General features: G+C 39.5%; 1 protein-coding gene across 1 annotated transcript; it reads left to right on the forward strand.

Moving 5' to 3' along the window:
• Nucleotides 1–836: 836 nt before the first annotated feature.
• Nucleotides 837–14,640, forward strand: LOC149467374 (uncharacterized). Its single transcript, XM_089671879.1, has 11 exons — nucleotides 837–903; nucleotides 3,540–3,659; nucleotides 4,351–4,548; nucleotides 5,913–6,004; nucleotides 7,232–7,342; nucleotides 7,412–7,444; nucleotides 8,801–8,909; nucleotides 9,026–9,068; nucleotides 10,077–10,202; nucleotides 11,400–11,425; nucleotides 12,624–14,640. Exons 1-11 carry the CDS (start codon nucleotides 843–845, stop codon nucleotides 12,689–12,691), a joined length of 987 nt encoding a protein of 328 aa, XP_089528005.1. The 5' UTR covers nucleotides 837–842; the 3' UTR covers nucleotides 12,692–14,640.
• The last annotated feature ends 851 nt before the right edge of the window (nucleotides 14,641–15,491 follow it).

The following is a 15,491-nucleotide window of genomic DNA, read 5'->3' on the forward strand; positions in this document are numbered from 1 at the left end:
TAATACAGAAAAATAAACCTTTACATTTCTTTAGACTACCCAGAGGACCCGTAGGAATACACTGTATGGTAGACTGAAAATGACACCAGATGGTGTTTGCCTTTGGTTCCATCACTCCACCACTCCACTCCAACCTTTTTAGTATAACTGTCTTAAGGGGAGAATCCTCACTTTGAAGAGATTTCCTCTTACTTCTTGTTATGCCTCTAGAACAGGAGCTAAAGAGAAATATCTTAAATATTCTCCCCTTGACAGGGGTTTTAACTATTTCCTACCCAATCTATACAGGGTATAAGGCTTTTGGGCAGTTGTTGCCTCCTCCAGCAGGCCTATAATGGAAGGGTTCCTCTCCGAACACTAAGGCTGGCCATACATTATACAATTATCTGCAGATTTTCTGCCCAATTTCCTTTAGATTTACCTTCAACTATGTAGTGCAAGGGCCTGCCTAATTGGATACAACTGAAAGTGTTGTTTAGGTTTGTCCTCCTATTATATGGTTTTTGGTAAATCTAAACCAAAAATCTGCAGATAATTGTATAATGTATGGCCAGCCTAAATCTCCTTATTACACAGAGGTTTATTCAGGGGCACCAACCTTTGGCTTTTTGGTAGCTACAAAAGTTGGTCAACACTGGTTTTTAATTAAGGTAGGGATAACTAAGTTGTCCTTTTCAAGTAGGTTAATAATTACTTCTATCCAGCCAAGGTTGCTCCGCAGCTGGCCTTCACACAGTGTTTTTATCACCGGCCTCTCAGATTACTGGCCACTCAAGATCTATATAAGTCCTGGTTCTAGAGTGGGTCAGGTGCAGCATCCCAGCCTTCACCCACTTGCTAAAATGATGGGGCACATTCTTCTCCTGGCTCTCATTGGATTCTGCAGTGCCCAGTCCCGGCTCGGTAAGAACTTCTGCCCATATTTATCCTTTAAGCAATTGGATCCTTAGCTTTTGAGTATGCATGTTTTTGTGCATTAGAACAGGCTGTAAAACTGCAGCCCATTCAGTTTGAAGGGGATAGCAACCCTCCATAGCACACGCAAAAAAAAGTGACAGGTCCTCTTGTAAGACCAACCCTCCCCCCCATCCAGTGTTGTCCACCTGCATGCTGCACTGTTGTCCCATTTGGAGCATTTGGTACACCCACAGTCCTTCCCATTATAGCGAATCATGTGACTTGATCCTAGGATGTAGTATGAGCAACCAACCACAAGGCATAGACACTGTTACATGACAGAGGAGGTCATTAACCTTGTGTGAGCTCTGACCGCATTCAACATGAAGCTTACACAGGTATGCACATAGCAATCTGATGGAAGGACTCAGAACGTGTATATCAGTGGGTGGGAAGTGGTTCTTACAAGGCAACAACTCTCCTTAAAGTGTTACTAAACCCACAACAGTAAAATCAGTCTGTATCTGCAGTAAAACATGCTTGTTACACTCACTGTGGAACCTAAGGGGTTAATCCTCTGCATTGTGTAAAAAAGGCCATTTGATCCTGTTTTCTCTGCCCCTCCTTTTGTTCAAATTTCCACGTTTTATGTCCTGATAAGACAGACTGAAGCTATAGCCACATGCACATGCTCAGTTTGTGTGTATTGCTAGAGAGGTTTTTTTTTTTCTTGGGAGAATGCATGTGTTTAGCACAGGGCCAATCAGCAGTGTCCAGAGGGTCAGGGGTTTTGCATCCTCCTAGAGCAGAATGAAAACTCCTCCTACAAGCTTTAACCAGTGCTCTGCTGAAGTCACAAGACTGCTCTAACTGCTGATGAGAAAAGGTATTTAGCAGTTTATATTTGCTAAAATAATTGCATTTCCATGTCCTGTGTACAGTGGGAGACCAGATACAGGGAATGTAAGGTCCGGGGTTTAGTAACACTTTAAATATTAGCAATTACCTGTCATCCCTATCTATGGCCCACATTTGACATATCCACCTTCCAGATAGTTCCACTCAGATTATGACCGCTTTCTGGATGGTCCCATCCTTGAAAATGCAGGAACTGCCCACTTGTGGCTGTGGTCCCCTCAGTTAATACTCTTTTTTTTTTTGAATTGCTGAGCAAACACAGCAACTCAGATAGAGGTTAAGCTAGGATCACAAAACACACCCTTGGACTCAGCATCATTGGAACAGAGGAATGAGATATGGGCAGGGGCGGACTGACAACTCATGGGGCCCCCGGGCAATAGGGGATCATGGGGCCCCTGTGTCCTTGCCCAAACTCAAAAAAGCCTATGAAAAAGGTACCATGGGCATCTTATGGGGCCCTCTACTGACCCCGGGCCCTCGGGTAGTGCCGAGTTTCCAAATGGTGAGTCCGCCCCTGGATATGGGATTGTTCCAGAAAATTCATGACAGTTACTATCTAAGCCTTGTCTAGTCATAGAGTGGCAGATGTCTCCCCTGCAGTCAAGGAGTGACTTACCTATTGTCCGTAGTGCTGGGGCTGTTTATTGCTCCTTATTTGACTTCCATGATGACATACTAAGCTGATGATAAAGACATGCTTAGACTGAAAAAAGACGTGTCTACCATATTCAAAGACAAGGCATAAATAAATTGAAAAACATACATCTTCAAGGACCAAAACCTACAGTCTATCCAGAGGAAGGCAAATCAAACCCTTAGGCTCCATGCACGCTGGGCGTTTTGACAACGCTGGTAATGTTAGCTGTGTAAAGTCACATTAAAAATGTGAGTTTTTGTAGCGGTTTTGCATTAGCATTTACCGGTGTTTTAGCGTTTTTAAAAAAAAAAAAAAAAATTTTTGGGTCAAAAATAGTTAAAAACCGGCGGTTTGCAGCGTTTCCCCACTTTTAGTGGCATTTTTCCGCGTTTGCGGTTTTTAGTGTTTTTTTTTTCCTAAAGCAATTGGCTATTCCCTGGGTCAGCAATCTCCGGTCTTATTACTTATAAATAACAATAGCCTTTGTGTTTGGAAATAGGGATGAATTTTGGGCTCTCTGCTACCATGGATTCATGCAGCTTTGAGATTTCTTGACCCAGCAAAATATTTGCATCATTTCCCAGGAGAATTTTTTTTTTTAAACCATAATGCACTGCACAGCCTTTAAATAATGGCCAACATGCTTAAAAGGACCAATAAAGGGGCTTTTGAATAAGTCAGCCCCCTCACTATAAAAAGTGAGGCACAGAGCGGCCATAATGTCATTGAATTGGAAGTTCTTTAGTGGAAAGCTGTTCATTAAGACTGTCCTGCTGCCTGTCAATTTCACTCTGTTGTGGTCTGTTTATTTCTTGTAGTAAAACAGCTACCTATATTTTATGTCCCTCATGCATTTCGACCACTTCTCTCTCATTAAAAATGTCCAGCTACTGACCCGTTTTATACTGCTGTATTAAACTGCAGTCTCTTAATTCTTGATAGAAATTGGCCAGTGACAGGACAGTTTTGCATCAGTGAGAACAAGGAAATTACTGGTCAATTTCTGCCAGTCAAAGTGGACCTATTACTGTTTTATGACAAGAAGTGTTTTCAGATTATCCTACACTTTTTTTTTTTCTTATAGGCAGTTACAATTTGGATAGCGCTGTGACAGTTTCTGGATTGTCCTCTGGGGCCTATATGGCCAATCAGTTTCACATGTCGCTCTCAGGAAGGGTCACCGGAGCCGCCATCTTTGCAGGAGGTAAATAATAGAGCAAACAGCTGGAGCGAGGCTGGTTGTTCTTCATGGTATGCCCAGATGTAACATGTTTTGAAGCAAAAGGACAGATCATCAGAACAGTGGAAGGAAGAAAGTCCTCTGCAGAGTACTCAGCAGAGTATTTCTGGAGAGAAGAGATAGAAGAAGGAATATAGTCCTCCAGCAGTGTAGAGTATTTCTGGAGAGAAGAGATAGAAGAAGGAATATAGTCCTCCAGCAGCGTAGAGTATTTTGGGAGAGAAGAGATAGAGGAAGGAATATAGTCCTCCAGCAGCGTAGAGTATTTCGGGAAAGAAGCGATAGAAGAAGGAATATAGTCCTCCAGCAGCGTAGAGTATTTCAGGAGAGAAGAGATAGAAGAAGGAATACAGTCCTCCAGAGCGTAGAGTATTTTGGGAGAGAAGAGATAGAAGAAGGAATATAGTCCTCCAGCAGTGTAGAGTATTTTGGGAGAGAAGAGATAGAAGAAGGAATATAGTCCTCCAGCAGCGCAGAGTATTTCAGGAGAGAAGAGTTAAAAAGAGGAATGAGTAGAGTCCTCCAGCAGCATCAAGTATTTAAGAAGAGGAGAGTTACATAGAAGAAGGAGCAAAGTCCTTTATCAGTACAGAGTATTTCAGGAGAGCAGAGATGGTGGAGAAGTCATACGTTTTTCTGTTCTATGTACTTACAGGTCCCTATTATTGTGCGTTGGGAAATTCATTGACAGCATCTACTACATGTATGAAAATCCCTTCTTCCATCAGCATGGCTGCAATAAAAACTTATACACAAACTGCTGCAAACACAGGATTAATTGACCCCCTATCTAACCTGGGCCGTGGACGTGTCTTCATCTTTTCTGGATCAAAAGACAGTGTCCTCGTACAAGGTGACTTTAGTATTTATGTTCTTTTATGTTTTTCGGTTTCATAGGCTCATGTGTTGTAATCTGTACAATTGGGCTTTCAGCAGTTAAACATTTTCTCACAAAGGTAGGTATTGCATAGCAGACACTAAAAGTTCCTCATCTGTCATATGACTGCTTATTGCCCTCATAGCTCTACTGGAGTCTCCAAAGTTCCTATGCTGGTAGCTACATCTCCATGTTAAATGTAGCAGCACTCATAAAGGTGAACTTAGCCTTTAAAATCACAAACCTCAAAGATTCTATATTTATTTCTACTGTTCTTCCCAATATCCATGTATCATGTATAGTGGGTTTCCTCGCAGCTGCTAAAAACATTCAAAAGTAGAGGAAAGTGGGAGGTTCTGCTTTAAAAAAGAGAGAAACAAATAACACCGATGTGAGTGCAACTGCCTCATTCGTGCTGAAATTCTAGTGTGATAAAATCTCCTAATAATTATTAGATGGTAATTAATAACCAATAGGTGTGCAATCTTTACACCAAATGAATACCACAGTTCTGTGAAGATATGATTTTAAATATGAGAAAAAAAAATTGCTATTATATATTTAATAAAGCAACACTGGTAAGCATGTGATAGCAAAAACAAAAAAATGAAGTAAACAATAACCAAATAAAAAAAATCCCCTGACGATGTCTGATTGCTGACTCGTAGGTCAGGGCTTCGGTCTGAGACATCACACCCGCAACTGTACAAAATGTTTGTATCTTTTTACACAAATAAAGTATGGACTATTAGCGACATTACTGTATGCAGTTTTCATTTGTCCCCTCCTTTAACTACTGTGGAAAATTGCATACTGGATTGGTTACAACATGGACGCTACTTTCTTATTTTTCAAGTGTGTTTGATCTCTTTATTATAGAGATCATTTTTAACGGGTAAGGGGCTTGCACAGCTCATGCTTTGGCACTATGGGAACACCGCATGTCTGTTTTGAAAAACAAATTTAAAACTAGGCTTCTTGATAATATTGCCTTAAAGGGCTACACGTGGACACTGGTTGTGGACTTTTTTTATTTGGGTTATTGTTCACTTCATTTTATTTTTACATGATTATCTATGTTGGTTTATTAAGTATATAATAGCAATGTTTATATCATAGTTAATTTCATACTGCCACAGAAGGGTGGTATTTATTTGGTGTAAAGATTGCACACCTATTGGTTATGTTTTATATAACTTGTATTTGGATTGGTCACATGCTGCATTCTTAAAACACATTAGCTACACCAAGCACATTACATTTTTTTATTTTGAATTATTAAATGCTTTCTAATGTAGACTGTGCTCCAGGAGTGATTTTCTATTTTTGGTTGCTCACAGGGGTGGCCCAGAAGCTGCAGGAGTTCTACACGACATATATCAGCGCCGGATCTATAAAAACTGTATACAATATAGCTGCTGAACATGGGATGGTGAGTCAGACCTTGTACTGATTGTCCTATTTTTCCAGGCTTCTAGGTCCAAGCATCTATAGAACATGTCCCCAGTTTTGTTAGAAACAAAAAGCTGAGGTGAATGGCTCAGTGTTCTCTGTACAGCACTGTGGAAGAAGTCAGAGTTATATTAATATTAGCGTGGGCAGCACAGTGGCTAAATCGTTAGTTCTGCCTGGCAGTACTAGGGTCACTGGTTTGAATCCCAACCACAGCACCACCTGCCTGGAGTTTGCATGTTCTCCTTGTGCCTGCGTGGGTTTCCTCCGGGTACTCCAGTTTCCTCCTACACTCCAAAGACATGCTGGTAGGTGAATTGGCTCCTGTCTAAATTGGCCCTAGTATGTGTATGTATGAATGTGAGTTAGGAACCTTAGATTGTACGCCCCTCGAGGGTTAGGGACTGATGTGAATGTACAATATATACTGTATGTAAAGCGCTGTGTAAAATTGATGGCACTATATAAGTACCTGTAATAAATAAAATAATAATAAGTGTGTGGCTGTGGTGGGGGAATTAGAGTGTAAACTCCTCAGATGCAGAGGCTGGTGAATGGCTCAGTGTTATCTGTACAGCGCTCCGGAATATGTCAGAGCTGTATAATAGTGTGTCTGTGGTGGGACCAGGGGCGGACTGACCATTTGGAAACACGGGCACTGCCCGAGGGCCCGGGGTCAGTAGGGGGCCCCATGAGATGCCCATCGCACCTTTTTCATAGGCTTTTTTGAGTTTGGCCAAGGACACAGGGGCCCCATGATCCCCTATTGCCCGGGGGCCCCATGAGTTGTCAGTCTGCCCCTGGGTGGGACATAAGTGGGCGAGCAAATCTTGTGCAGAGACTTACATTTTTGTTTTCTATACAGCACTGCAAAATATGTCAGAGCTCTACAAATGTAAAATAATAATGTGTGATTGTGGTGGGTGGTGTAAGCTCTTTTGATGCAGAGATTGATGTGAATGGTTCAGTGTTCTCCATACAACACTGCCGAGCAGGTTGAACCAATGTATATAAATGTATAGTTGTATAGAAATAGTAAATAATAGTTACTGTAAGCTCCTCTGGTGCAGAGACTGATGTGACTGATGTCAGACCTATATACATGTATAATAATAATAGAGTGTGACTGTGGTGGGACATTGGTTATGTCTGAGGTTTACAACCATTTTAAATAGAAACTTTGAAGGATTTTTTTTTTCCCCTCAAGCCCACCGACAGCTACGGAGGATCCTGTGGAACCATGAACAATGACTATATCAATAACTGTAACTACAATGGTGCTTATGAAGCTCTGAATCATTTCTATGGTGGACTGCAGGTGAGCTGAGAATCATTTCCAGAGGGCCATACTTGATTCTTATACTGACGTCTTCTCTCTTCCTTTCAGAAACCCAGCAGCAGTGCCGGACAGTCTGGACAGGTAAAGTTTGTGACCTAGTGCTACTTAAAAGGTTTTTAAGATAAAATGTGGAGAATTGCAGATTCTTAGAATCATTGCTGTATACTATACCTATGGGATGAAAGTATAGTATACTTATAACTTACGGGACTAAAGACACCCTGTCACCTTGCCCACACTCTGAACGAATTATATTTACCTTTACAGTGATCTGCTGATCTTCCTGTTGCTGCAAAATACCTGTTGTTGGTTGGTGACAGACGTTAGTGAGAGCAATGATGTCATCTCTATATGACAGTGCTTGGGCTTTGCTTTTGGCTGCTAGACCTGAGCAATTCCTCATGGAAGGAAGTAACATGCTCCCCCATACCCAGGAGCACCTAGTACTTTGCTTTGGCAGTCATGGAAGGAAGAATATCGGGGGTCTGATGCATACTGAGATTGTAAGATGGTCGGGATGGGCTTTAAATTGACCCTTTGGACTTTCCCCTGAATGGACAAGGAAATATGTGCTCTTTACTACATCAAATGTCAGACAGAAGCTTTGGATTCTGGGATTATACCTTCGAAATGGCTGCACCCAGTGGTAGTTCGATGTCACACTGTCACATAAATCCTGATACTGACAAGCTCATTGGTTTCAGAACACCAACTGTCAATATGCCATTGTTCTGGGACTCCACTTGTTACTATGCAATCATTCTGGCACTCCACTTGTCAATATATTATTGTTCTGGGACTCCAACTCTCAGTGTGCCATTGTTCTGGAACCCCAAATATTAGTCCTTAAGGGCATCCATACATGGATCGAAATTGAGCCAGTTCAGTAGGGACTGGCCAAGTTTCATTCCATGTGTGGGCAGGTTAGTAGTACAGAAGTCGACCTACCAATCAACTTCTGCACAACCGGCCTGTTGGGCTGTTTTTCCTGAACGATCAGTGCTGCCTACTATAGCCATCCCATTGTCAGAACACAATAGCATAGTGGGAGGACTGTATTAACTCAAAACATTTCACATGTGTGGATGAGCGAATTGGGTTATTTGAACGCTGGTTGAACAAAAACAATGAATAATGTATGGCTAGCTTAAGACTACATTCACATCTCTACCCAGCAAACTGGATTTTGTATGCACTGCACTAAAATGTAGGATATTAATGCAGCTCAAATCTTCTGAGATTCTAAGTGTTGTTGTATTTTTATAGTTTTCTGATCCTACAGAAGGAACCTCCAGTCTCAGTGTGTTATTGTGCTGAGCTCTCCAGACTTCACAAGTCATTGTTCTGAGACCTTCGGTGTCAGCATGTTATTATTCTGAAAGCCCACCCCCCAAACAAACAAACAAAATCTGAATGTATTATATCTTATATCCCCAGTTGATCCTGTTTGACCAATCAGAATTTTTCAAATTGGCCCCTCCTGTCACCTATGGCATGGACTCAGCAGGATACATCTATGTCCCTTCAGCATGTGCCAGTGGAACAAGTGAGTGATTACAGCCCATGTCCTTTTCTAGACCCACAATAATAAACTGTGTTATCTATGGTTAAATACTGTATAAAACATGGTGGCCTTAAACATTTTATTTCATTATATCTCAGGATGCAAGCTCCATATTGCATTCCATGGATGTCTCCAGGGCAGGTAATTCCCTTTTCTCTGCTCTTGCATGTTGATATAATGTTTAGCACGTGGCTGTCCAATTTGTGGTCCATGGGCTGGATGTTGCTTTTGTCTTGTACCCATCTTCCCTGAAAAACTTTCTGTATTGATATGCAAAAACATGTCAGAAGGAGGCAACAGATGAAGTCATGATTTCCTGAATTTAGGCCAGGGGACATGTACTGGTTCATCTTCTGACCTTACTTCAGCTATGAGGAAGAGATCTCCTCTTCATCTGTGTTCTCAGCCCCATCCAATTGCCAGGGTCATACCCTCCCTATTGAGTTTTTTCTTCATGGATCATTATAAAGATTGCAGCAGAGGGATTACAACAAGTCTTGCTGCAACAGGAGCAGAGCCCCGATCTGTTCCTGGAAGATAAAAGATGCCGATAGGTGATTAAACTCAACTGCATCTGTCCATATGCAAAGTATTAGCCTTTGCCGAGCCTTTAAACCATTGCAGCCAATAACATTTTTTAATTGGGTTGAGTAATATGTGAATATGGTAACATTTCCTGATGTAATGATGAAATTATCCTGCAATTTGGCAATATATTGACTAATAAATAATTTAATAACAGAATTTAGAAAAAAAATCATAATATTTCTTTTTCACGATTTTGTTGGTTTTACTTTTCAGTTTATATTCATTTTAGTTTTTTCATTCGTTGAGTGAAAATGAGTTTATTTGAAACTACATTAGGGAGGCTATATTGTACACAGACCTTTTTGGACTGGTTAAAAGAATGCCATGACACTGGTCCAAACTATGCCTCTCCTCATTGAGAGGAAGAAAGAAGTGATTGGGTGAGTGCTGCTTCTGTTCTTTGATGGAGGCCCCAATAATGAAGCTGCTAGGATCAGCACATCTGAGTACAGGCATATGTCTCCCCATCCATCACCCTTAGGGAGGCATCTACATGTCTATAGCTGCACACTTTTTCACAATTTTTACAAGGCATTGTTTGAAAACCTTGTTGTATTACAGAGAGAAGGTTGGTGATACGTTTGCCAGATACGCCGGCTACAACCAAGTCGCTGATCTGAATAATTTCATCATCCTCTATCCTCAAGCCAGGTCCACCCTGACCAACCCTAACGGGTGCTGGGACTGGTAAGTGCTCTAATTTTGTTATTCTGCATTTTGCTGAGTTACTTTTGCTTCTGTAAAATGTAACTCCAAACAAAACATTCATTTAGAAAATAGAATACAGGAGATTTAGAAATTCTGTTGGGTCCTTTTTCCTGGCTGTGTCACTTTTGGGGAGATTGCCTGTTCTGCTTGACACCCATCACCTGTCCCACTCAGATGTCACTGAGACAAGAATTTAGGGTCAACCTTCCAAAGAGGAAACAGGTAGTAATTTAAACTCAATGGGAGTTCTAACCCATACCTAGCCTGGTCTTGGTTGAAAGTTTGCCTGCTTTGTTTATGTAGGCATTGGGCAGGGCAGTTAGTCTTCATATTCTTGGCTGTCAGCTCCAAAAGGCAGATCTCATGATCCTTGGTTTAGGGTCTAGTGGTTGAAAGTTATGACAGCAGTGTGCAAGGCATTGACAGCAGTAGGGTCTTTAAAGTGGAGAAAAGTATAGTAAAGAGGAGAGCGCCAAAAGTATGTTTAACAGTGCAGTTAATGTGTACTTATCACAATAGTGGAAAATGGCGACCAATGTGATTTAGGGCTTATCCAACCCACCTTCATCAGGGCTGATAAAAATAAAAGCAAAGCAGTAACTGGCCCAGGGGCAGATATCCTGGAGTTGATTTGGAATGCACATGATTAGAACTTGCTTAGTTACCTAGTGCAAGCTCTTAAAGGTGCATACCAAACTGACCCCATGACTATTTTGGAGAAAAGTATAACATACATAACCATATGTGCTGCTGTTGTCCTGAGGACCTGCTTTTGTGCCTATCAGGTTATAGGAAAGCTGCCTCTAATAAACCTATCATTAGGAGCCAAATATGAAAAATTCAAATACCCACATGGACTAGAGTCCACTGCTCCACCAACAACATATCTCCTTTTAAATTGAAGAAAACTCCACAGGCACAATGCAAAGGCATTATCAACCATATTGCCTACAATGTTATATGTACATGAAGTTTTTATATGGAGGCACCTATACCCCATCCTCTCTTGCTAATGCTTACTGATAAAGTAGACTTAAATTGAGAGGTAAAACTCAATTCGAATTACATCTGAGATTTAACTTCTTAAACTTAGAAAAACTTTGAAAAAAGCAGTTTAGACTTGTTATGTTAAAACTTGTATTTGTTACTAATTCTTAATACTCTGATTACTTCTAGGTGGGGATATACAGGCATTTACTATGGTAAGTACACATTTGAACTGGCTGAAAACAAGGAGTGTATTTTAACATCAACATATGTGGGCTACAAATTCATCTTGCTGTTGCTGCCCATTTTCCGCTGTTTTTATATATCAGCGATTTACAGGTTTGTGAGCTAAAAAAATTGAAACTGGATTTTTAAAATTGCAAGCAAAATTGCTTATGAGTTATGGAAAACTACAAACAAAATTAATGAATTGCAAATAGAAGTGTTGAAGATGAACAAAACCAGTACATACAGTAATATATATATATATATATATATATATATATATATATATATATATATATATACACAGGCAAAGTCCTGTGTTATTTACAAGAAAGGAAGGGGGTTTTGTTTTATAAGTCATGTTGCTACTACTATAGTGCCAAACTGGTCCTGCAGTTTAATTCAAAGATTTCAATTTCAAAACTGTATAAATTCAACTGAATAGGGGAAAATTATAAGAAAATTGAGCAATTTAAAACGGTAAGCCACTCTATTGGTTGGTGAGTCTGTCCATTACTTTAATGTCCATTGGGGAAGATGAGGAAATTGGAAGGAGTGTAGCTAAACACAACTTTTTTTTTTTTTACAGGATAAGAGATCTTTTGTAATTTTCATCATATGCATTTGAATCCCCTATTTGGATCGCTTGTTTTCAGTGCCAAAGAATAGGTGCTGTAAGAGTTCAGTGTGGGGAGTGTACACTTCACAGGAGATTTTATAATACTGTAGTTTGGACGGGTGGAAGAACCCAAAAGTCATCTTCATATTAATTTCTGCAAGCCAGCTGCGAGTAGGCTCAGATAGAGTGGCTGTGATGGACAGGAGGAATGACACAGAAGGATTTATTTACTAAAACTGAGTGCAAAATTTGGTGCAGCTGTGCATGGTAGCCAATCCATTTTCAACTTTGACAAAAAAAAAACTGATAGCTGATTGGTTTCTATGAAGAGTTGCACCTGATTTTGCACTCTCCAGTTTTAGTAAATCAACCCCAGAGTCTGCAGAATTGCAAACCCTAAACAGTTTTTTCATTGTAATTCTGCAATGAAAATATTTCACCAGAAAGCTGGATAAATCATAAAAATAAATACATTGCTTTCTAAATATTGTGGCATATGTTTCTCCAGTGTATTTACCAGTTTACTTAGACCTGTCCTCTAAATTATCCATCTGCATTTTCCTTTGCAGCTACCAAGGATAGCTTCCAGATAACCGGAGTTGAGAGGATGATGATGAGGACTCAGGGACAGTATTAAGCAGTTTGTGGACTTCATCTCTGGATATTGATTGTCCTGTTGAATGACGCAAGCTATGAAAAGATAGATAATATGACTATTAAAGGCATGTAAAGTCTACCTAGGACTGTGTGAAATATTTCAGTAATTTAAACAAACCATAATTATTAGGGTTATAAAACATAAGCAAAAAACACGGACGCCTGGAAATGCTCAAATACAAGTTCAGTTCTCTTTCCTAACTGCCTCTATTGAGCACCTGACATACTTTCTCAAGGTAATTGGTAGACCCTTGGGGAGTGGAGGGTTTCAGCCTGACTCTGGATGCTGCCTTTATGATCATGATGGAAAAATTGCTCATCTAAACATCAAATTGTAGATATGTGGTTGGGGAGCATCTAATAAAATTTGTCATCTTGCTTAGAAATTCAGGATGCATCTGACAAGAATGTCAGACACAACCAATGTATATTAGGAAAGGGAATCCCCCTTTTTCAATATATCGATTTGGGAGTTGATCAAGGTGGACTTTGCTGTAAAGTCTCAACTGGGGCTGTATTAGGGCTGAGTGTCAGTGTAACCTAACCAAGATAGCTGAAAGGAGACCTGTTGGCTGCCCTGAAGAAGGAGGGGGGGCACACATCCCACAAAATACTTGGCCTTATGGGATATCCTCATTCAACAAATACTATAAATTAATTTCCAAGTGAAATGACCAATTTTAGACAATACCAAACACATATCTTCAATCTGTGAAGGCAATGTGATCGTCTGTACTTTCCACCAATCAAAGTACTCTACAGATGTGGGTGAGTCAGCAGCTGGAGACAGTTGTCAGAGATGGCCAAGTCACGATTGTCCAAGACCATATTTACAATGTTTATAGAAAAAAAACAACCATATACAGATAACACTTATCTAAAAACCCAAGACATTTCACTTATTCCATACAGTAGCTACTGCGTTACAATAATCTCTGCTACTCAAGTTTAAAACAAGGAGCTCCAGTCATCTATGCATTTCACAGAGTCTGTCTACTTCATCAGGACTTTGATGTAGCTATTAATTATGAAGAAATAGCAGTTGTTAATAAAAATTCAAAATTCAGTTGAATAACACTCAGAATATAGAGTAAGTACATACAGCCATAGTAATATGTAAATACACAGAGATCACATATCTTGGGTTTTTAAATATTCATTATATGGTGGATGTTTTGCTGCACCTTTTAAAAATAAATAAATAAAATGTGTGTGTGTATATGTATGTATATATAATTTTTGTTTGTTTTGTTTTCATAAAATGCATTTATGACCTATACTGACATACCCCCATTTTTTCTATAGATTCTAAATATGGCCTTGGATACCTAGTGTGGAGGTCAGGGCTGTCATCTTATCACATTAGTCTCCACCACAAGTTAATATTACAAGATGTGAATGTGTGGTAGAAAACATATTACACAACCAGACCATGAATTTAAATGTTCTTGTTGCTTATGTAAATAGCATTTAAGGAGACCTGTTACATTGTATTCAAAATGATTTGAATTAACTTTAAAAAGTTAAAATCATAGCTGTCTACACAAAATCTTTTTCATTTTCATTAATGCCCTGAACTCAGATGTTCAAATGCAAATGCTTCTCCCAGTTCTGAAATTGAAGCTCAATCACACCCATTCTCATTCCCCCAGTTCAATGAAGCAAATTTTACCAACCTATAGATAGGCACATGTTGTAGGGGAGTTTGCCAGAGGTCTACCTTCAGAGATGAAAGCCAATATTTACATACATCTGAAAGATTTTAGGTTTTTTGATGGGGGTGGTGGGTTTAGGTTAGAAAGAATGGTATGTGTTTATGTAGGAAGCTCTCAGGGCCTGATACAACAATTGTCTTGAGAAAAATACTTGTATAGATCAACTGTAAAATTTAATGTGCAATAATATTATTAAAAGTGATATTATCCATGAGTCTGTTTTTTTTTCAGTAAATTTATGTTAAGAGATTACAGCTCCTTGCTGTTTGGTTATCCCTTAAATTGAAGTTAAATATCCAGTACATACAGGTATGAGGAAGCGTGTGATTCAACCTTCTTCCTTCCAAACGAAGCACTCAATCCCCAAGTTTAAAAATGTGGGAATGGGGTATAGTCTTTAACCCTATATTTTAATAAATGCTGGGACACTTTTTCAAAAACATGGAGAACATTGTCCTAGATCATCAATCTCAATAGTCAGTTTGCTATCATTCTGTAGTCCCAATAGCATATTTTTCTCTGAATGGCTTATTGGAAGGAACAAAGACCCCGAAAATGTATTCTGGAACCTAATTTCTTTAAACATTATTTTAGTACTGCAGCACAACATAACAAACTTTTTAACTGTGTCATTAATTGTTTCTCACCTCTGCACACAGGCTGAGGTTATTTATCAGGTTCACAGTAGGAGGATCTGCCAAAATTAAATTGTTGGTGAAGAGTAAAAAAATATTCACTGTGCTTTACCTGCTTTAAATTCCTCTGGATTTGCCTTTCAGGTTATTTAATAGTCTTCCAAATTCTGAGGAGGAAAAGACAGAAGGATTTGTTTAAAATAAGGGACAGTCCCTCAAGATGAGGGATACTTGGGAACTAACCATTTGCCTAACCAATTGCCAAAACTATTTGTTATGTGGACTGACACTTCACCCCCTAACAAATTTTACTTTTTGTTTGAACATGCTGGATAGACATACCTATACTGCACTCTCATCTGCATTTATTCTCTGTTGGTATTTATTGTTATTATACCATAGTATTTTACATTGTTTTGTGAATGTTTGA

Source organism: Staurois parvus, unplaced genomic scaffold, assembly GCF_062004578.1.
Source record: "Staurois parvus isolate SC_StPar_1 unplaced genomic scaffold, SC_StPar_1.0 ptg000114l, whole genome shotgun sequence".
Classification (NCBI taxonomy): domain Eukaryota; kingdom Metazoa; phylum Chordata; class Amphibia; order Anura; family Ranidae; genus Staurois; species Staurois parvus.

Bases quoted from the DNA above. Each gene is read 5' to 3' on its own strand.
- LOC149467374 (XM_089671879.1), top strand. From the start codon at position 843: ATGATGGGGCACATTCTTCTCCTGGCTCTCATTGGATTCTGCAGTGCC. The intron at 904-3,539 runs GTAAGAACTTCT...TTTTTCTTATAG, and splicing joins CAGTGCCCAGTCCCGGCTCG to GCAGTTACAATTTGGATAGC. The intron at 6,005-7,231 runs GTGAGTCAGACC...TTTCCCCTCAAG, and splicing joins TAGCTGCTGAACATGGGATG to CCCACCGACAGCTACGGAGG.